Source organism: Pseudophryne corroboree, chromosome 6 (genome assembly GCF_028390025.1).
Source record: "Pseudophryne corroboree isolate aPseCor3 chromosome 6, aPseCor3.hap2, whole genome shotgun sequence".
Taxonomy (NCBI): Eukaryota; Metazoa; Chordata; class Amphibia; order Anura; family Myobatrachidae; genus Pseudophryne; species Pseudophryne corroboree.
In genome coordinates this window covers 240,167,355-240,186,915 of record NC_086449.1, presented here as the reverse complement: position 1 = coordinate 240,186,915, position 19,561 = coordinate 240,167,355, and the positions used below count along the sequence as shown (strand labels likewise).

At 45.4% G+C, this 19,561-nt stretch overlaps 1 protein-coding gene across 3 annotated transcripts in view; it reads right to left on the bottom strand.

The window, feature by feature from the left end:
* POLG (DNA polymerase gamma, catalytic subunit) overlaps positions 1 to 19,561 on the bottom strand; it is a 286,215-nt gene that overhangs the window by 73,647 nt on the left and 193,007 nt on the right. For all 3 annotated transcript variants that reach the window (XM_063925790.1, XM_063925792.1, XM_063925791.1), the window contains 3 exons: positions 9,243 to 9,489; positions 8,210 to 8,332; positions 4,641 to 4,806 (listed from right to left, as the gene is read on the bottom strand). In XM_063925790.1, the coding sequence (XP_063781860.1) occupies positions 4,641 to 4,806; positions 8,210 to 8,332; positions 9,243 to 9,489 (536 nt within the window). The remainder of the gene's footprint in view (positions 1 to 4,640; positions 4,807 to 8,209; positions 8,333 to 9,242; positions 9,490 to 19,561) is intronic.

Sequence of the window (19,561 nt, the reverse complement as noted above, 5' to 3'; positions counted from 1 at the left end):
CCGTGCATGTCACTTACACGTATGTACCTTCACGAGAACTCGATGATTTCTGTGGTTCAATCCCCAAAATTGTAAAAACAAACACTCACTCACCACATATACACTTTTGTTTCTATTTCTATTTCTGCGCAGAAATTTTCTTTAGACCAGATGTGTTGTAAATTTGGAGAAGGATCTGTTAATTTAAATTTCGAATACTAAAATAAACTTGCGCTATTTATCGCCTGTTGCGCTATTTATCGCCTGTTGCGCTATTTATCGCCGTGCCACCTTTTCGCTTGTTAAAAATCAACACTATCGTGTGACTTGAGTTACGTGGGCGTACCCAGACGCTCCGTTGCGTAATTTACGCTGCGTGCGTCGGCCTTTGCGTACGCGAGTCTCAGCCCTTTGTTAGAGACACGTGTACACAAAACCAATGTCCACCGTAACACAATGTACACGTTTATCAATGTAGATGATCCTCGATCCTCTACTGAACCCCACACCAATCTCTCCTTGTACCTTTAGGTAGAGCTGCGTGTGTGCTTTACACTTTATCCCTTAATATTACTTTTACACTTTAACTATGAAATAGCGACAAATCTCTCTTAGCACGTTTTATCAATTATAAAATGGCAAACAGGAGAGTGATATATGAAAATACACGAAAAAGAAATGCAGATATGCGTGTGTGCGTACGCAAGATAGAAATAAACAGTTTTAAAAGACACTAGCGTGTTGTTCTTACCTCCGGTTCCGGATTCCCTCAGCACCCTTTACTAAGCGAAGCAGACGCTTATCCCGTCAGCACTGCGAAGAATATGATCTCCCGCCCTTTGCTGATGGATAATGTCTGCTGAAATTACCTAGCAGAGATATGTGAAGGACAGGACGAGCCGCCAATTGATAAAGCTAAATATTTATCTTATATAAAACCCTTTATGAGGTCTAAGAACACTGTACGCTATTTACGTATGGAGTACCGTAAGGGTACGCACGTTGCGTAACAATCGCTTAGCCGTGGTCGAGACGCTCAAGCGTCACGTTCGCTCACGGCCAAGAGATCACAGGCAGGCACGCTATTGGCTGCTGACTAACGTAATGGTTCGCTATAGCGTAGCGGACGCTCGGGACCACGAGGAGATCACCAGCGGCGCAAACGCTCACAATGTGAAACCTTTATATCTAAACCATAAACAATGTAATATGCAGTAAAACCTTAGTGTAATGATAGAGTGTAGATGCAACCTTGTGTAGCCTGATTATCTTAAAAGCTGTTCGAGCGTCACCGACGCTCTGAAAATACTTAACACTATATGAAATACACCGATACCGTGCTTTAGGGTCTAACGCCTTATATGAATGTTATTACTTGCAAAAAGAATAATACAATACAAGTCACACACTACAATATAACATAGACTAACTAACCAGATAACTACACAGGAAATACAATATAATACAATTACGTTTGCAGGAAAATTAAGAGAGAAAGGGGAGAAGAGAGAGAGAGAGAAATGTGGAGAGATATGGCTCAGAATAACAAGGAAGACAATATGATTGCGGAGAAAAACTTACGCACAAAGGGGAACGATCGCATGCGCCTCTGGACATCCAGCTCCCGATTATCAGCAATGAGAACCGTTGAAGAGTGAGAGCTGGATGTGATCGGCTTGTCTATTTATGCCCCACACACAATACGATTCAATGGTCCCTACAATCTCATTGTTCATTGGACACAGGAATTCCTCCTCGCATTATAACAAAAGGTCATAGGTTGATTCATACAGGTGGGCTGTGACGATTTCCAACTGCTCAGGTGGGTGGGAAACTAGGTTTCCCGCCGCATGGATAAGTAAGTGCAAATAATAGTAAATGGACATAAACTTCTTATGTCCATAACTATTCGCACGAGCGATTTATACGCTTCAAACCAACACCGGAATATTGCTAATTAAATACTCTTCCGATGGATACTAAACACCACTGTATTACTCCTGTCTGACCCTTCGTATCAAACAAAGAGGGATTTCTCCGTACATGAACATTCTACATTAACCAAACTTTCAGATTCTATCAAAGGGACCATAATCTACAAAATACATTATATGTGAAAATATGTAACGAAAGAGTCGCCCGCTAGACGCATACAATCTCTACCGTAAATGCGCATACCGTGCGCCTGCGGGTGCCCGCAACAGCGAGTATGCGCACGCACGGGAGAGCGCACGCATGCGCAGCAGGGACACATATGAGGTGCAAATATGGCAGTGTGCATAGTGATATTTTTCTGACTTTGACAAGGGTAAATCTATCGGATGTCTTTCCGAATACAAACACTCCCTCATGTGCATGTAATGCAAATAAGCCCAAAGCATAGAAATAAAATATCACTTAGCTTCCTGTATACGATCCTTTGTGACCGGGCCCCGTGTCGACCAGGAGTTGACTTTCGCAGTATTCTAAACTTGGCGAGAAAAGAATAAACATTCAGACTCCTCGAGAGGATCTGAGACTAACTTGTCATGGCCGACCTAGAGCTTCATCAACAGATTGACCAGCACATGAGAAGGAATACTATTACTTCAGCATTCATTATAAATCATAATATGAATATACATAATGTAATACCCAATTACACACATATCCTAAAAAAAAATATATATATATATATATATATATATAAGCGGATTGTCCGGAACCTTCGGGTCCCTAGTGACATTAATGTGTTCGGAATGTGTATGACCATGTGCTGAATGCCCCAATTATGGATCTAACAGGAAACCTTATGGTCGACAGAAAAGCCAGTAGTCGTCGACAGCAGGGAGTAATAACCAGGCAAATTAACATTCTTGCGACCCTGATGGGTCCGAGGGGCTTATACGTAAATAATTTTAATAACACTCCCCCACATATACTACCGAGCCTGTGCACGAGCTACAAGCCCATGGAACCGTACCATACATATACAAATAAATATATATATATACGGGCATAAGGCAGTTACAGCATGTTAATTTACACCCAGTAATAGCAGTTGGTGCCGACAGGGTCACCCACACACTACTGTGTTTCCCATACAGTGGACACGAGGACATGCACTGAGGCTGGAGGGGGGGAGGTTCAGGGGAAATTTGCGGAAAAATAATTTCACAGAAAGGGTAGTGGACAAGTGGAATAGCCTCCCATCAGAGGTGGTAGAGGCTAAGACAGTAGAGCAATTTAAACATGCATGGGATAGACATAAGGATATCCTTACAAAGAAATAAGGATCAAATAAGGTTAGAGATAAAAATAATGTAAAAAAAAAAAAAAGGGGCAGACTAGATGGGCCAAGTGGTTCTTATCTGCCGACAAATTCTATGTTTCTATTTTTACTTTTGATAAGCATACAACTACCGACCTGTTGACTCTGCTTCTACAGCATCAAGTACCAACAGGCGTCAGCGACGCCGACAGTGATTCCCATAGCCGATTGTGTAGACACATGTGGACTATAGAGGGTAATCTGACAGGGAACACACAGAGAAACATGCACAGCAATGATTATATGCCTCTTTCTAAAAAATAGTGCTAAGTTCATTATAACACAAAAAATCTGTGTCCCCCCTTGTTTGTACACCTTTTTGGCAGGAACAGAGAAAAAATGGCGCTGAACACTGCTGTGAGGGCTAAGCCCCGCCCCCTCTTCGGCGCGCTTCAGCCCCGGTATAATATAGTTGTATATGCAGGACAGGGGACCGTATATAGTGTCTATACACCATATACCTCCTCAAATAACATATATAATGCTGTCCAGGGCGGGTGTAGCCCCCCCCCCCCGCGCCATGCACCCATGTATCCGTTGGTGTGTGTGGGAGCAATGGCGCGCAGCGCAATCGCTGCTGTATACTGGCGGGGGTAACGTAGCCGGTGCCGGGGCCCGATTATGACTTTTGCCAGTGAAAAAGAGAGACTCAGTAACTGCTGCCCAGGGCGCTGCACCCTGTGAGTGCCGTTGGTGTGTGGGAGCATGGAGCGCAGCGCTACCGCTGCGCTTACCTCCGTTACGGAAGTCTTCTGCCGTCTGAAGTCTTCTATTCTTCTCATACTCACCCGGGCTTCTTTCTTCTGGCTTCTGAGAGGGGGGTGACGGCGCGGCTCCGAGAACAAGCAGCTAGGCGAACCAAGTGATTGAACCCTCTAGAGCTAATGGTGTCCAGTAGCCTAAGAAGCAGAGCCCTTGAACTAAGAAGAAGTAGGCCTGACTTCTCTCCCCTCACTCCCACGCTGCAGGGAGCCTGTAGCCAGCAGGTCTGCCTGAAAATAAGAAACCTAACAATAAAGTCTTTAGAGAAACTCTGTAGAGCTCCCCTAGTGTGTGTCCAGTCACTCCTGGGCACAGAGTTTAACTGAGGTCTGGAGGAGGGGCATAGAGGGAGGAGCCAGTTCACACCCTTGAAAAGTCTTATAGTGTGCCCATGTCTCCTGCGGATCCTGTCTATACCCCATGGTCCTTACGGAGTCCCCAGCATCCTCTAGGAAATATGAGAGAAAAAAAATTCTTGATAGAAACCAGTCTGGATACGGAATTCAGAAAATACTTTTGGAAATAACTTGCTCCTAATTTCAGTAATCATTATCCTAAACATGTATGTAGTAAAATGTTTGTTATGTACCTCCCCCTTCACAGCTGTTGGCTCCAGTGCTCTACTAATGCGACATCCTAGGACAGGAGTACTGGGTGAGGAACTCATCGCTATACTCTCTAGCTTGTTAAACATCTCTGACTCTGTACCTCCGGTCCATATCTTACGGCTTATCAAGTCCCATTTCCTTCTAGACCTGTGCAAAGAAACCGGTTATCATTGTACAAGGTACAGTGCACTGCACCAACTAGAACAATAACAGACAAGTTAGCACATTAGAGATAAATACAACATTAGTGACGCAAAAAAAACTATTGTTCTTATTATAATGTCAGCAACCTAAGCTACAAAAAAAATACAATATGAGAGTGCGCTTTTCAAATCCAATGTAGATTTTATTATATTAAAATTTTTTAAAAAATTATTATTGTATACACACAATTTATATAATATAATATCTGCCGGCCGGCTACATAAAAAACGTATTTCCAATGTAATATTAAAGATACTATTATATATTCATAAACTTGCTTTCAAAAAACAAATCCTAAGTACTTAGATTCTCATTGTGCTGAGTTCTTATCCAAAAAAAACTCCAATCACTTTTCTCAAGTCACTCTGCCCAAGTCCATATATGTATAAGAATGTTTAGCAACTTATTGCACCAATTGTATTTGTTAGCAATCTGTTGAGCAAATTTAGACGCCAAGCAGGTGGTTAATAGTAATCTAAACCACAGCCTTCCTCACGGCTGAACAGTTCCATTTAGGCAGTTCATAAATTGATTTTGTTACAGCTGTAACTAAATGGAAATACTATGTATCAGTTTAAAATTGTATACCGTACAGAATGCCTCTGTTGTCCAGCTTGAAAGCATGCATACGGCGTCCCTCCTGGTTAGTGTCTCTCGTCACTGTCCGTTTTCTCTGGAGGGGAGTCACTTTATATGTCAATCGCCGTTCTTATCCTCCCGGCGCCTGGCTGTACGGCTGGTATTTTTCCTCGTCAGCCTTGCTGGAGGTTCGTGGACTGATGTCGGCAGAGAAGGCACACACTACCCCTAACCTGTGGGGTGTTTGTAATCGCCGACCAGCTGATGTGCAGAATGCTGCGGTCTGTGTGAGAGTGTCTGACAGACGCGTTTCCCCGCCTACTCGAGAGCATCGGCGGCTTCCTCAGTGTCAATATCCCTACTCTCTGCTACCTCCTTTAAATAGCCATGTAAATTATATACACATGTGCAATAAGCCCATTTCACTGATTTTCTTACTTATTAACCATATGCTACCCTATTAGTGTGTATTCACTCATCATATATTATGCATACCTGCAGCAAAACAATTATTTAATTGCTTTCTTTAGAGTCACAATATTAGTCACAATATTAGAATTACATTTATATAGAAGAGCCATTGTATATAAATACCACTACATATAAATAAATAATAATAATAATAATAATTGTCTAAATGAATAAAATATTTAAATATTTAAATAAAACTAGAGACACGCATACATGTAATTGGGATCACTATCTCTAAACATAAATAATTTAGAGATAGTGATCCCAATTACATGTATGCGTGTCTCTAGTTTTATTTAAATATTTAAATATTTTATTCATTTAGACAATTATTATTATTATTATTATTTATTTATATGTAGTGGTATTTATATACAATGGCTCTTCTATATAAATGTAATTCTAATATTGTGACTAATATTGTGACTCTAAAGAAAGCAATTAAATAATTGTTTTGCTGCAGGTATGCATAATATATGATGAGTGAATACACACTAATAGGGTAGCATATGGTTAATAAGTAAGAAAATCAGTGAAATGGGCTTATTGCACATGTGTATATCATTTACATGGCTATTTAAAGGAGGTAGCAGAGAGTAGGGATATTGACACTGAGGAAGCCGCCGATGCTCTCGAGTAGGCGGGGAAACGCGTCTGTCAGACACTCTCACACAGACCGCAGCATTCTGCACATCAGCTGGTCGGCGATTACAAACACCCCACAGGTTAGGGGTAGTGTGTGCCTTCTCTGCCGACATCAGTCCACGAACCTCCAGCAAGGCTGACGAGGAAAAATACCAGCCGTACGGCCAGGCGCCGGGAGGATAAGAACGGCGATTGACATATAAAGTGACTCCCCTCCAGAGAAAACGGACAGTGACGAGAGACACTAACCAGGAGGGACGCCGTATGCATGCTTTCAAGCTGGACAACAGAGGCATTCTGTACGGTATACAATTTTAAACTGATACATAGTATTTCCATTTAGTTACAGCTGTAACAAAATCAATTTATGAACTGCCTAAATGGAACTGTTCAGCCGTGAGGAAGGCTGTGGTTTAGATTACTATTAACCACCTGCTTGGCGTCTAAATTTGCTCAACAGATTGCTAACAAATACAATTGGTGCAATAAGTTGCTAAACATTCTTATACATATATGGACTTGGGCAGAGTGACTTGAGAAAAGTGATTGGAGTTTTTTTTTGGATAAGAACTCAGCACAATGAGAATCTAAGTACTTAGGATTTGTTTTTTTGAAAGCAAGTTTATGAATATATAATAGTATCTTTTATATTACATTGGAAATAAGTTTTTTATGTAGCCGGCCGGCAGATATTATATTATATAAATTGTGTGTATACAATAATAATTTAAAAAAAAAATTAATATAATAAAATCTACATTGGATTTGAAAAGCGCACTCTCATATTGTATTTTTTCTGGTCTATATTGGGGTAAATGACCTAGTACCCCAGAGAGAGCTGCTTTCAAAACCGACAATTGCAGCGCCAGGAATATTGTGTTGTTGGTTCCTAAGCTACAAAACATTGCTAAAATATTATTGGTGAAATCTGATGCAACAGAAGTGGCAAAAGTTCACCCTGCAGTTGACTGCTCAAAGTAAAAAGAAAGAAGTGGTTCATAGAATCCATACACTATGATTAAGTTGTTGCTTTGCCTTATTTGATCACTAAAAACAACAAAATTAATTTACAGGGAACATGTCTTGATGGGTTAATATGCCATCGGATGGGATCCTGGCGCTCAAAATACTAACGCCAGAATCCCAAACGACAGCATAAGCCTGGCGTCTAAATCTCGACGGAGGTTGGAAACCCGGCATCAAAATACCAACAGCTGGAATCCTGATTGTAGTTACAGCAGGACGCCCTAACGTCCCGGAGTGCAGGGGAGGGTGAGGGGGGTTAGGTTTAGGCACTAGTAGGTTAGGGTTAGGGTGCAGCGGGGGAAAGTTTTTGCTTAGGTACCGGGGAGGGTTAGGTACCAAGAAGGAGAGTTTAGGGTTAGGCACCACCGGGGAGGGTTAGGTTTAAGCACCTACAAGGGAGGGATAGGGTAGGGAATAGGGAAGGGTTAGGGTCTTTACCAGGGGGCTGTCCCATTGTGGATGGTCAGGATTCTGAACGCCGGCATCCTTCCCATTGGGAAATCATACTGCATCCATCTTAATGTCTTATGGACAGATGGCAGTAACCAACTCGCCATAAAATGAGACTTCCATCAGATAAACATCTCGCTACATCCCCAGAGGCTGGTAACAGAATGGAGCTTACTTCACGGACGCATGTTTCTGAATCTTCCTCAAATCCTGCAAGCTCACAGAATTATCTTCTCCTCTCTCAACGTAGATCCCAAGTTGTTCTACCAGCCATTCTGCATCCTCAGACAAGATATATCTGGAAGACCCAAAAACAGTATAGCCACAATCTTATGCATACATATAAAACGGTTCCGGTATGAATGGTCGACCATGTTATGGTCGACAGTTATTAGGTCGACCACTATTGGCCGACATTTGCATGGTTGACATGGACAAATGGTCAACACATGAAAATGGTCGACACATGAAAAGGTCGACATGAGGTTTTTTTTACTTTTTTTGTGTCGTTTTCTGCGTAAAGTGACAAGGATTGTAAAGTATGGAAAAGTTCCACAAAATAAATAAAATATGTGAAAAACGCACGTCGACCTTTTCATGTGTTGACCTTTCATGTGTCGACCATCTGTCCATGTCGACCAATAGTGGTCGACCTAATGAGTGTCGACCATAACTTGGTCGACCAGCCAAACGGATACCATATAAAACAGAGCATGTTTATGAAAGTGCTCCGCTAAATGGAATGTAGAACAAGATAAAAAAAAAAAAAAATGAATACATTAGTTTAACTTGTGGTAAAACTACTCTTCACATTCATGTCCAGTAACTCCTCATAAATGTAAAACATTTGTATTCATCTAATTTCAAACCTGAATATATTAAGACCTTAATAAAACTATGGGCCTAATTGATGTCTAATGGGCAAAACCATGTCGCACCGCGGGGGGAAAGGGAGGGGGGGGGGGGGCCATATAACGTGCAGAGAGAGTTAGATTTGGGTGAGTTATGTTTCTGTGCAGGGTAAATACTGGCTGCTTTATTTTTACACTGCAATTTAGATTGAACTCACCTCACCCAAATCTAACTCTCTCTGCACATGTTATATCTGCCCCCCCTGCAGTGCACATGGTTTTGCCCATTAGAGAACAATTTTGCTGCTGCAATCAGGTCTGAATTAGGCCCTATATGCACACTCCTGTGTTTCTCACCTCCTGACTCCCTTTGTTACTGCATACATCTGCTTGGCCTTCTCTGCACACTGCTCCTGGGTGAGACGATGATTAAACTGCATTAGCAGCCGTTCAGCAAAAGGCTGTCCAGCTCCATAAATACGTCCATAATTGAATACTTTGGCATGTTCTCGACTTATTCCCACTGTAGAAGCAGTCTTACTGTGCAGGTCAGTACCACTGCTCTTCTTGCCCTGTAAAGTCATCCATCCAAATGCAGTGCAACCTAGAAATACAAACAAAGCAGGCGTCTAATCCACTGCATTCTGTCTCAAAGCAGTAAGTAAGCACATGCTTACATTTGTCTACTTTGCTGGGACTGATCAATCAGCCTGAAATATATATACTTGCACAGTCACATCCAATGAATACTGCAACATGAAATGTGCAAGGTATTGTAATGGAAGTCAAGTTAAGATTGTACATCAATTTCTCCAACATCCAGTTCAATGATAAAAGATTAGAGTAACGATCACTGCACTAAATTTTAAAACAAGTTCCAAATACAACGCAATCTACTTTATTCCTAACACAACCTTACTGATGAATTCTATCATGTAGGATTTCTCTATTATCCAATCTGGAAAACACTGCAGACTCTAGATTAGAGGGGCTGGCATAAGACAGGAAGCTAGACCAGCGGTACATGGTGCAAAAAATGGGATTTTAATACCTACCGGTAAATCCTTTTCTCTTAGTCCGTAGAGGATGCTGGGGATGCTTCAAGAACCATGGGGTATAGACGGGATCCGCAGGAGACACAGGCACACTTTAAGACTTTGATTGGGTGTCAACTGGCTCCTCCCTCTATGCCCCTCCTCCAGACTCCAGTTTAAGTAACTGTGCCAAGGGAGACGGACATTTCGAGGAAAGAATTTATTGTTAAACCACGGTGAGCATCTTACCAGCTCACACCTCCGTATGCCGCAGAACGTGGCATTCAATAGAACACCAGCCGACGGCATGAAGAATATGCAGCAATACGCTGACATAAAGCATAACACAATCTGTGTGTGTAAACACAACCAATAACAGCACAACGCATGCCATGGCATGAACATCATCAGCCACAGGCTGACTTAAACACACCATGTGTGTAAACATACCCAATATCTGAAGATACAGTATGCACTGGGACGGGCGCCCAGCATCCTCTATGGACTAAGAGAAAAGGATTTACCGGTAGGTATTAAAATCCTATTTTCTTATACGTCCTAGAGGATGCTGGTGATGCTTCAAGAACCATGGGGTTTATACCAAAGCTCTAGAATGGGCGGGAGAGTGCGGACGACTCTACAGCACCGAATGACCAAACAAGAGGTCCTCATCAGCCAGGGTATCAAACTTGTAAACTTCGTAAAGGTGTTTGATCCCGGTCAAGTAGTAGCTCGGCCAAGTTGTAATGCAGAGACCCCTCGGCCAGCCGCCCAGGATGAGCCCACCTTTCTAGAAGAATGGGCCTTCACAGATTTCGGTAACGGCAATCCTGCCGTAGAGTGAGCCTGCTGAATCGTAGCACAGGTCCAGCGCGCAATAGTCTGCTTGGAAGCAGTAGCCCCAATCATGTTGGGAGCCCATAGGACAAACAGAGCCTCTGTTTTTCCAATATGAGCCGTTCTGGCGACATAGATTTTCAAAGCTCTGACCACATCGAGAGACTTTGATTCCACCAAGGTGTCAGTAGTCACTGGCACCACAATAGGCTGGTTTACGTGAAACCACTTTTGGCAGAAATTGCTGACGAGTTCTCAACTCCGCTCTATCAGCATGGAAGCTTAAATAGGGGCATTTGTGAGACAAAACCGCCAATTCAGATACCCGCCTTGCGGATGCTAAGGCCAACAACATTACTACTTTCCAAGTGAGAAATTTTAATGCAATCTTACGTAAAGGTTCAAACCAATGAGACTGCAGGAACTGTAACCCCACATTAAGAACCCATGGTGCCACAGGGGGCACAAAGGGAGATTGGATGTGCAACACGCCTTTCAAGAAGGTCTGTATTTCTGGAATGGAGGCCAATTCCTTCTGGAAGAGAATTGATAAGGCGGAAATCTGTACTTTAATGGAGCCTAACTTTAGGCCCGCATCCACACCTGCTTGCAAAACATGGAGCCACCGCCCCGCGGAAAAAAATAAGATTTTACTCAACAGTAAATCTATTTCTCGTAGTCCGTAGTGGATGCTGGGAACTCCGTAAGGACCATGGGGAATAGCGGCTCCGCAGGAGACTGGGCACAACTAAAGAAAGCTTTAGGACTACCTGGTGTGCACTGGCTCCTCCCGCTATGACCCTCCTCCAGACCTCAGTTAGGATACTGTGCCCGGAAGAGCTGACACAATAAGGAAGGATTTTGAATCCCGGGTAAGACTCATACCAGCCACACCAATCACACCGTATAACTCGTGATATTATACCCAGTTAACAGTATGAAATATAACTGAGCCTCACTAACAGATGGCTCATAACAACAACCCTTTAGTTAGGCAATAACTATATACAAGTATTGCAGACAATCCGCATTTGGGATGGGCGCCCAGCATCCACTACGGACTACGAGAAATAGATTTACCGGTGAGTAAAATCTTATTTTCTCTGACGTCCTAGTGGATGCTGGGAACTCCGGAAGGACCATGGGGATTATACCAAAGCTCCCAAACGGGCGGGAGAGTGCGGATGACTCTGCAGCACCGAATGAGCAAACTCAAGGTCCTCCTCAGCCAGGGTATCAAACTTGCAGACTTTTTCAAAATTGTTTGAACCCGACCAAGTAACAGTTCGGCAAAGTTGTAAAGCCGAGACCCCTCGGGCAGCCGCCCAAGAAGAGACCACTTTCCTCGTGGAATGGGCTTTTACAGAATTAGGGTGCGGCAGTCCAGCCGCAGAATGTGCAAGTTGAATCGTGCTACAGATCCAGCGAGCAATAGTCTGCTTAGAAGCAGGAGCACCCAGCTTGTTGGGTGCATACAGGATAAATAGCAAGTCAGTTTTCCTGACTCCAGCCGTCCTGGAAAATAAGAATTTACTTACCGATAATTCTATTTCTCATAGTCCGTAGTGGATGCTGGGGACTCCGAAAGGACCATGGGGAATAGCGGCTCCGCAGGAGACTGGGCACAAAGTAAAAGCTTTAGGACTAGCTGGTGTGCACTGGCTCCTCCCCCCATGACCCTCCTCCAAGCCTCAGTTAGGATACTGTGCCCGGACGAGCGTACACAATAAGGAAGGATTTTGAATCCCGGGTAAGACTCATACCAGCCACACCAATCACACCGTACAACTTGTGATCTGAACAGTTAACAGCATGATAACAGAAGGAGCCTCTGAAAAGATGGCTAACAACAACAATAACCCGATTTTTGTAACAATAACTATGTACAAGTAATGCAGACAATCCGCACTTGGGATGGGCGCCCAGCATCCACTACGGACTATGAGAAATAGAATTATCGGTAAGTAAATTCTTATTTTCTCTAACGTCCTAGTGGATGCTGTGGACTCCGAAAGGACCATGGGGATTATACCAAAGCTCCCAAACGGGCGGGAGAGTGCGGATGACTCTGCAGCACCGAATGAGAGAACTCCAGGTCCTCCTCAGCCAGGGTATCAAATTTGTAGAATTTAGCAAACGTGTTTGCCCCTGACCAAGTAGCTGCTCGGCAAAGTTGTAAAGCCGAGACCCCTCGGGCAGCCGCCCAAGATGAGCCCACTTTCCGTGTGGAATGGGCTTTTACAGATTTTGGCTGTGGCAGGCCTGCCACAGAATGTGCAAGCTGAATTGTACTACAAGTCCAACGAGCAATCGTCTGCTTAGAAGCAGGAGCACCCAGCTTGTTGGGTGCATACAGGATAAACAGCGAATCAGATTTCCTGACTCCAGCCGTCCTGGAAACATATATTTTCAGGGCCCTGACTACGTCCAGCAACTTGGAATCCTCCAAGTCCCTAGTAGCCGCAGGCACCACAATAGGCTGGTTTAAGTGAAATGCTGAAACCACCTTAGGGAGAAATTGAGGACGAGTCCTCAATTCTGCCCTGTCCGTATGAAAAATTAGGTAAGGGCTTTTATAGGATAAAGCCGCCAATTCTGAGACACGCCTGGCTGAAGCCAGGGCTAACAGCATTACCACTTTCCATGTGAGATATTTTAAGTCCACAGTGGTGAGTGGTTCAAACCAATGTGATTCTAGGAATCCCAAAACTACATTGAGATCCCAAGGTGCCACTGGAGGCACAAAAGGAGGCTGTATATGCAGTACTCCCTTGACAAACGTCTGAACTTCAGGAACAGAAGCCATTTCTTTTTGGAAGAATATTGACAGGGCCGAAATTTGAACCTTAATGGACCCTAATTTGAGGCCCATAGACAGTCCTGTTTGCAGGAAATGCAGGAAACGACCCAGTTGAAATTCCTCTGTAGGGGCCTTCCTGGCCTCGCACCACGCAACATATTTTCGCCAAATACGGTGATAATGTTGTATGGTTACATCCTTCTTGGCTTTGATCAGGGTAGGGATGACTTCATCCGGAATGCCTTTTTCCTTCAGGATCCGGCGTTCAACCGCCATGCCGTCAAACGCAGCCGCGGTAAGTCTTGGAACAGACATGGTCCCTGCTGGAGCAGGTCCTTTCTTAGAGGTAGAGGCCACGGGTCTTCCGTGAGCATCTCTTGAATTTCCGGGTACCAAGTCCTTCTTGGCCAATCCGGAGCCACGAGTATAGTCTTTACTCCTCTCCTTCTTATGATTCTCAGTACTTTTGGTATGAGAGGAAGAGGAGGGAACACATACACTGACTGGTACACCCACGGTGTTACCAGAGCGTCCACAGCTATTGCCTGAGGGTCCCTTGACCTGGCACAATATCTGTCCAGTTTTTTGTTGAGGCGGGACGCCATCATGTCCACCTTTGGTTTTTCCCAACGGTTCACAATCATGTGGAAGACTTCTGGGTGAAGTCCCCACTCCCCCGGGTGAAGATCGTGTCTGCTGAGGAAGTCTGCTTCCCAGTTGTCCACTCCCGGAATGAACACTGCTGACAGTGCTATCACATGATTCTCCGCCCAGCGAAGAATCCTTGCCACTTCCATCATTGCCCTCCTGCTTCTTGTGCCGCCCTGTCTGTTTACGTGGGCGACTGCCGTGATGTTGTCCGACTGGATCAACACCGTCTGACCCTGAAGCAGAGGTCTTGCCTGACTTAGGGCATTGTAAATGGCCCTTAGTTCCAGGATATTTATGTGAAGTGACGTTTCCATGCTTGACCACAAGCCCTGGAAATTTCTTCCCTGTGTGACTGCTCCCCAGCCTCTCAGGCTGGCATCCGTGGTCACCAGGACCCAATCCTGAATGCCGAATCTGCGGCCCTCTAGGAGATGAGCACTCTGTAACCACCACAGGAGAGACACCCTTGTCCTTGGAGACAGGGTTATCCGCTGATGCATTTGAAGATGCGATCCGGACCATTTGTCCAGCAGATCCCACTAAAAAGTTAATGCGTGGAATCTGCCGAATGGAATCGCTTCGTAAGAAGCCACCATCTTTCCCAGGACCCTTGTGCATTGATGTACTGACACTTGGCCTGGTCTTAGGAGGTTCCTGACTAGGTCGGATAACTCCTTGGCTTTCTCCTCCGGGAGAAACACCTTTTTCTGTACTGTGTCCAGAATCATCCCTAGGAACAGCAGACGTGTCGTCGGAATCAGCTGCGATTTTGGAATATTTAGAATCCATCCGTGCTGTCGTAGTACTACTTGAGATAGTGCTACTCCGACCTCTAACTGTTCTCTGGACCTTGCCCTTATCAGGAGATCGTCCAAGTAAGGGATAATTAAGACGCCTTTTCTTCGAAGAAGAATCATCATTTCGGCCATTACCTTGGTAAAGACCCGGGGTGCCGTGGACAATCCAAACGGCAGCGTCTGAAACTGATAGTGACAGTTCTGTAACACAAACCTGAGGTACCCTTGGTGAGAAGGGCAAATTGGGACATGGAGGTAAGCATCCTTGATGTCCAGAGACACCATATAGTCCCCTTCTTCCAGGTTCGCTATCACTGCTCTGAGTGACTCCATCTTGAACTTGAACCTTTTTATGCAAGTGTTCAAGGATTTCAGATTTAAAATGGGTCTCACCGAGCCGTCCGGCTTCGGTACCACAAACAGCGTGGAATAATACCCCTTTCCCTGTTGTAGGAGGGGTACCTTGATTATCACCTGCTGGGAATACAGCTTGTGAATGGCTTCCAATACCGCCTCCCTGTCGGGGGGAGACGTTGGTAAAGCAGACTTCAGGAACCGGCGAGGGGGAGACGTCTCGAATTCCAATTTGTACCCCTGAGATACTACCTGCAGGATCCAGGGGTCCACTTGCGAGTGAGCCCACTGCGCGCTGAAATTCTTGAGACGGGCCCCCACCGTGCCTGAGTCCGCTTGTAAGGCCCCAGCGTCATGCTGAGGACTTGGCAGAAGCGGGGGAGGGCTTCTGTTCGTGGGAAGAGGCTGTTTGCTGCAGTCTTTTTCCCCTTCCTCTGCCCCGGGGCAGATATGAGTGGCCTTTTGCCCGCTTGCCCTTATGGGGACGAAAGGACTGAGCCTGAAAAGACGGTATCTTTTTCTGCTGCGAGGTGACTTGGGGTAAAAAGGTGGATTTTCCAGCCGTTGCCGTGGCCACCAGGTCCGATAGACCGACCCCAAATAACTCCTCCCCTTTATACGGCAATACTTCCATATGCCGTTTGGAATCCGCATCCCCTGACCACTGTCGCGTCCATAATCCTCTTCTGGCAGAAATGGACATCGCACTTACTCTTGATGCCAGAGTGCAAATATCCCTCTGTGCATCTCGCATATATAGAAATGCATCCTTTAAATGCTCTATAGTCAATAATATATTGTCCCTGTCCAGGGTATCAATATTTTCAGTCAGGGAATCCGACCAAGCCACCCCAGCACTGCACATCCAGGCTGAGGCGATTGCTGGTCGCAGTATAATACCAGTATGTGTGTATATACTTTTAAGGATATTTTCCAGCTTCCTATCAGCTTGTTCCTTGAGGGCGGCCGTATCAGGAGACGGTAACGCCACTTGTTTTGATAAGCGTGTGAGCGCCTTATCTACGCTAGGGGGTGTTTCCCAACGCGCCCTAACCTCTGGCGGGAAAGGGTATAATGCCAATAATTTTTTTAGAAATTAGCAGTTTTTTATCGGGGGAAACCCACGCTTCATCACACACCTCATTTAATTCATCTGATTCAGGAAAAACTACGGGTAGTTTTTTCACACCCCACATAATACCCTTTTTTGTGGTACTTGTAGTATCAGAAATGTTCAAAACCTCCTTCATTGCCGTGATCATGTAACGTGTGGCCCTACTGGAAAATAAGTTTGTTTCCTCACCGTCGACACTGGAGTCAGTGTCCGTGTCAGTGTCTGTATCGACCTGAGGTAACGGGCGTTTTATAGCCCCTGACGGTGTTTGAGACGCCTGTACAGGTATTAACTGATTTGCCGGCTGTCTCATGTCGTCAACAGTCTTTTGTAAAGTGCCGACACTATCACGTAATTCTTTCCATAAGACCATCCAGTCAGGTGTCGACTCCCTAGGGGGTGACATCACTAACACAGGCAATTGCTCCGCCTCCACACCATTTTCCTCCTCATACATGTCGACACAGCGTACCGACACACAGCACACACACAGGGAATGCTCTGACAGAGGACAGGACCCCACTAGCCCTTTGGGGAGACAGAGGGAGAGTTTGCCAGCACACACCAGAGCGCTATATATATATATATAGGGATAACCTTATATAAGTGTTTTTCCCTAATATAGCTGCTGTATATATTAATATGCCAATTTAGTGCCCCCCCTCTCTTGTTTTACCCTGTTTCTGTAGTGCAGGACTGCAGGGGAGAGTCAGGGAGCCTTCCTCCAACGGAGCTGTGAGGAAAAAATGGCGCTTGTGTGCTGAGGAGATAGGCCCCGCCCCTTTTTCGGCGGCCTTTCTCCCGCTTTTTTGTGGAAAACTGGCAGGGGTTAAATACATCCATATAGCCCAGGAGCTATATGTGATGTATTTTTAGCCATTTAAGGTATTTTCATTGCGTCCCAGGGTGCCCCCCCCCCAGCGCCCTGCACCCTCAGTGACCGGAGTGTGAAGTGTGCTGAGAGCAATGGCGCACAGCTGCGGTGCTGTGCGCTACCTTATTGAAGACAGGACGTCTTCTGCCGCCGATTTTCCGGACCTCTTCACTCTTCTGGCTCTGTAAGGGGGCCGGCGGCGCGGCTCCGGGACCCATCCATGGCTGGGCCTGTGATCGTCCCTCGAGCTAATGTCCAGTAGCCTAAGAAGCCCAATCCACTCTGCACGCAGGTGAGTTCGCTTCTTCTCCCCTTAGTCCCTCGATGCAGTGAGCCTGTTGCCAGCAGGTCTCACTGAAAATAAAAAAACCTATTTAAACTTTTACTCTAAGCAGCTCAGGAGAGCCACCTAGATTGCACCCTTCTCGTTCGGGCACAAAATCTTAACTGAGGCTTGGAGGAGGGTCATGGGGGGAGGAGCCAGTGCACACCAGCTAGTCCTAAAGCTTTTACTTTGTGCCCAGTCTCCTGCGGAGCCGCTATTCCCCATGGTCCTTTCGGAGTCCCCAGCATCCACTAGGACGTTAGAGAAACATATATTTTCAGGGCCCTGACTACGTCCAGTAACTTGGAGTCCTCCAAGTCCCACGTAGCCGCAGGCACCACAATAGGTTGGTTCACATGAAAAGCTGATACCACCTTAGGAAGGAATTGGGAACGAGTCCTCAATTCCGCCCTATCCATATGAAAATCAGATAAGGGCTTTTGCGTGACAAAACCGCCAATTCTGATACACGCCTGGCCGACGCCAAGGCCAACCGCATGACCACTTTCCACGTGAGGTATTTTAGCTCTACGGATTTACGTGGCTCAACCCAATGCGACTTCAGGAAATCCAACACTATGTTGAGATCCCACGGTGCCACTAGAGGCACAAACGGGGGCTGAATATGCAGCACTCCCTTAACAAAAGTCTGAACTTCAGGCAGTGAAGCCAATTCTTTTTGGAAGAAAATGTACAGAGCCGAAATCTGGACCTTAACGTAACCCAATTTTAGGCCCGTAGTCACTCCTGACTGTAGGAAGTGCAGAAATCGACCCAGTTGAAATTCCTCCGTTGGGGCCTTCCTGGCCTCACACCAAGCAACATATTTTTGCCATATGCGGTGATAATATTTTGCGATCACATCTTTCCTAGCCTTAATCAGCGTAGGAATGACTTCCTCCGGAATGCCTTTTTCCTTTAGGATCCGGTGTTCAACCGCCATTATTATTATTATTACATTTTATTTATAGGGCGCCACAAGTGTTTCGCAGCGCCGTACAAAGGACAGTACAGGGAGACAAAACTTAGCATAACAGTAAATAAATAACAAAAATGGAGTGCAGGTAACAAAGAGCAACACAATTCTCAAAACATAATACAGCTTAGATGCAAGTAGCGAAGGAGTAATCATTGTACTACTTGGGGCTGGCGGCCATAAATAGAGATGAGCCTTAACCAGCAGGACAGAAAAGAGGTAAAGATGGTCGCTGAGTGAAATGTGTCAAGAAGAGGGTTTAGACAAGAGGAAAGAGGGCCCTGCTCTGAAGAGCTAACAATCTAGTGGGGAGGGGCAACAGACAGATGACATGAGGTGCAAGCAGGTAGAAGCCTGATGGTGGTATGCAAGCAAAGCAGAGATGTCCAAGGCATGGGGCAGGGGGATGGAGGAGCAGCCTAAGGACTAGGTTATGCATTGGAGGGGTACGCTTTGATGAATAGGTGGGTTTTCAATGCCTGTTTGAAGCTTTGCAAGGTCGGGGAGAGTCTAATGGAGCGGGGGAGCGCATTCCACTGAAGGGGTGCAGCACGGGCAAAATCCTGAACTCGTGCATGGGAAGCAGTGACCAAGGCAGAGGAGAGGCGACGGTCATCAGCCGACCGTAGTGGGCGGGAGGGAGTATGAAGGGAGAGGAGGTTGGAGATGTAGGGACCAGTGGAATTAGAGATGGCCTTGTATGTGAGGTTGAGGAGTTTGAAGAGGATTCTGTAGGGGAATGGGAGCCAGTGTAGATTTTGTTGAAGGGGAGTGGCAGAAGTGGAGCGGCGGGAGAGGAAGATGAGCCTAGCTGCAGAGTTGAGGACAGATTGGAGGGGAGCGATGTGGGAGCAAGTGAGGCCAGTGAGGAGCACATTGCAGTAGTCAAGTCGTGAGATGACCAGTGAGTGGAT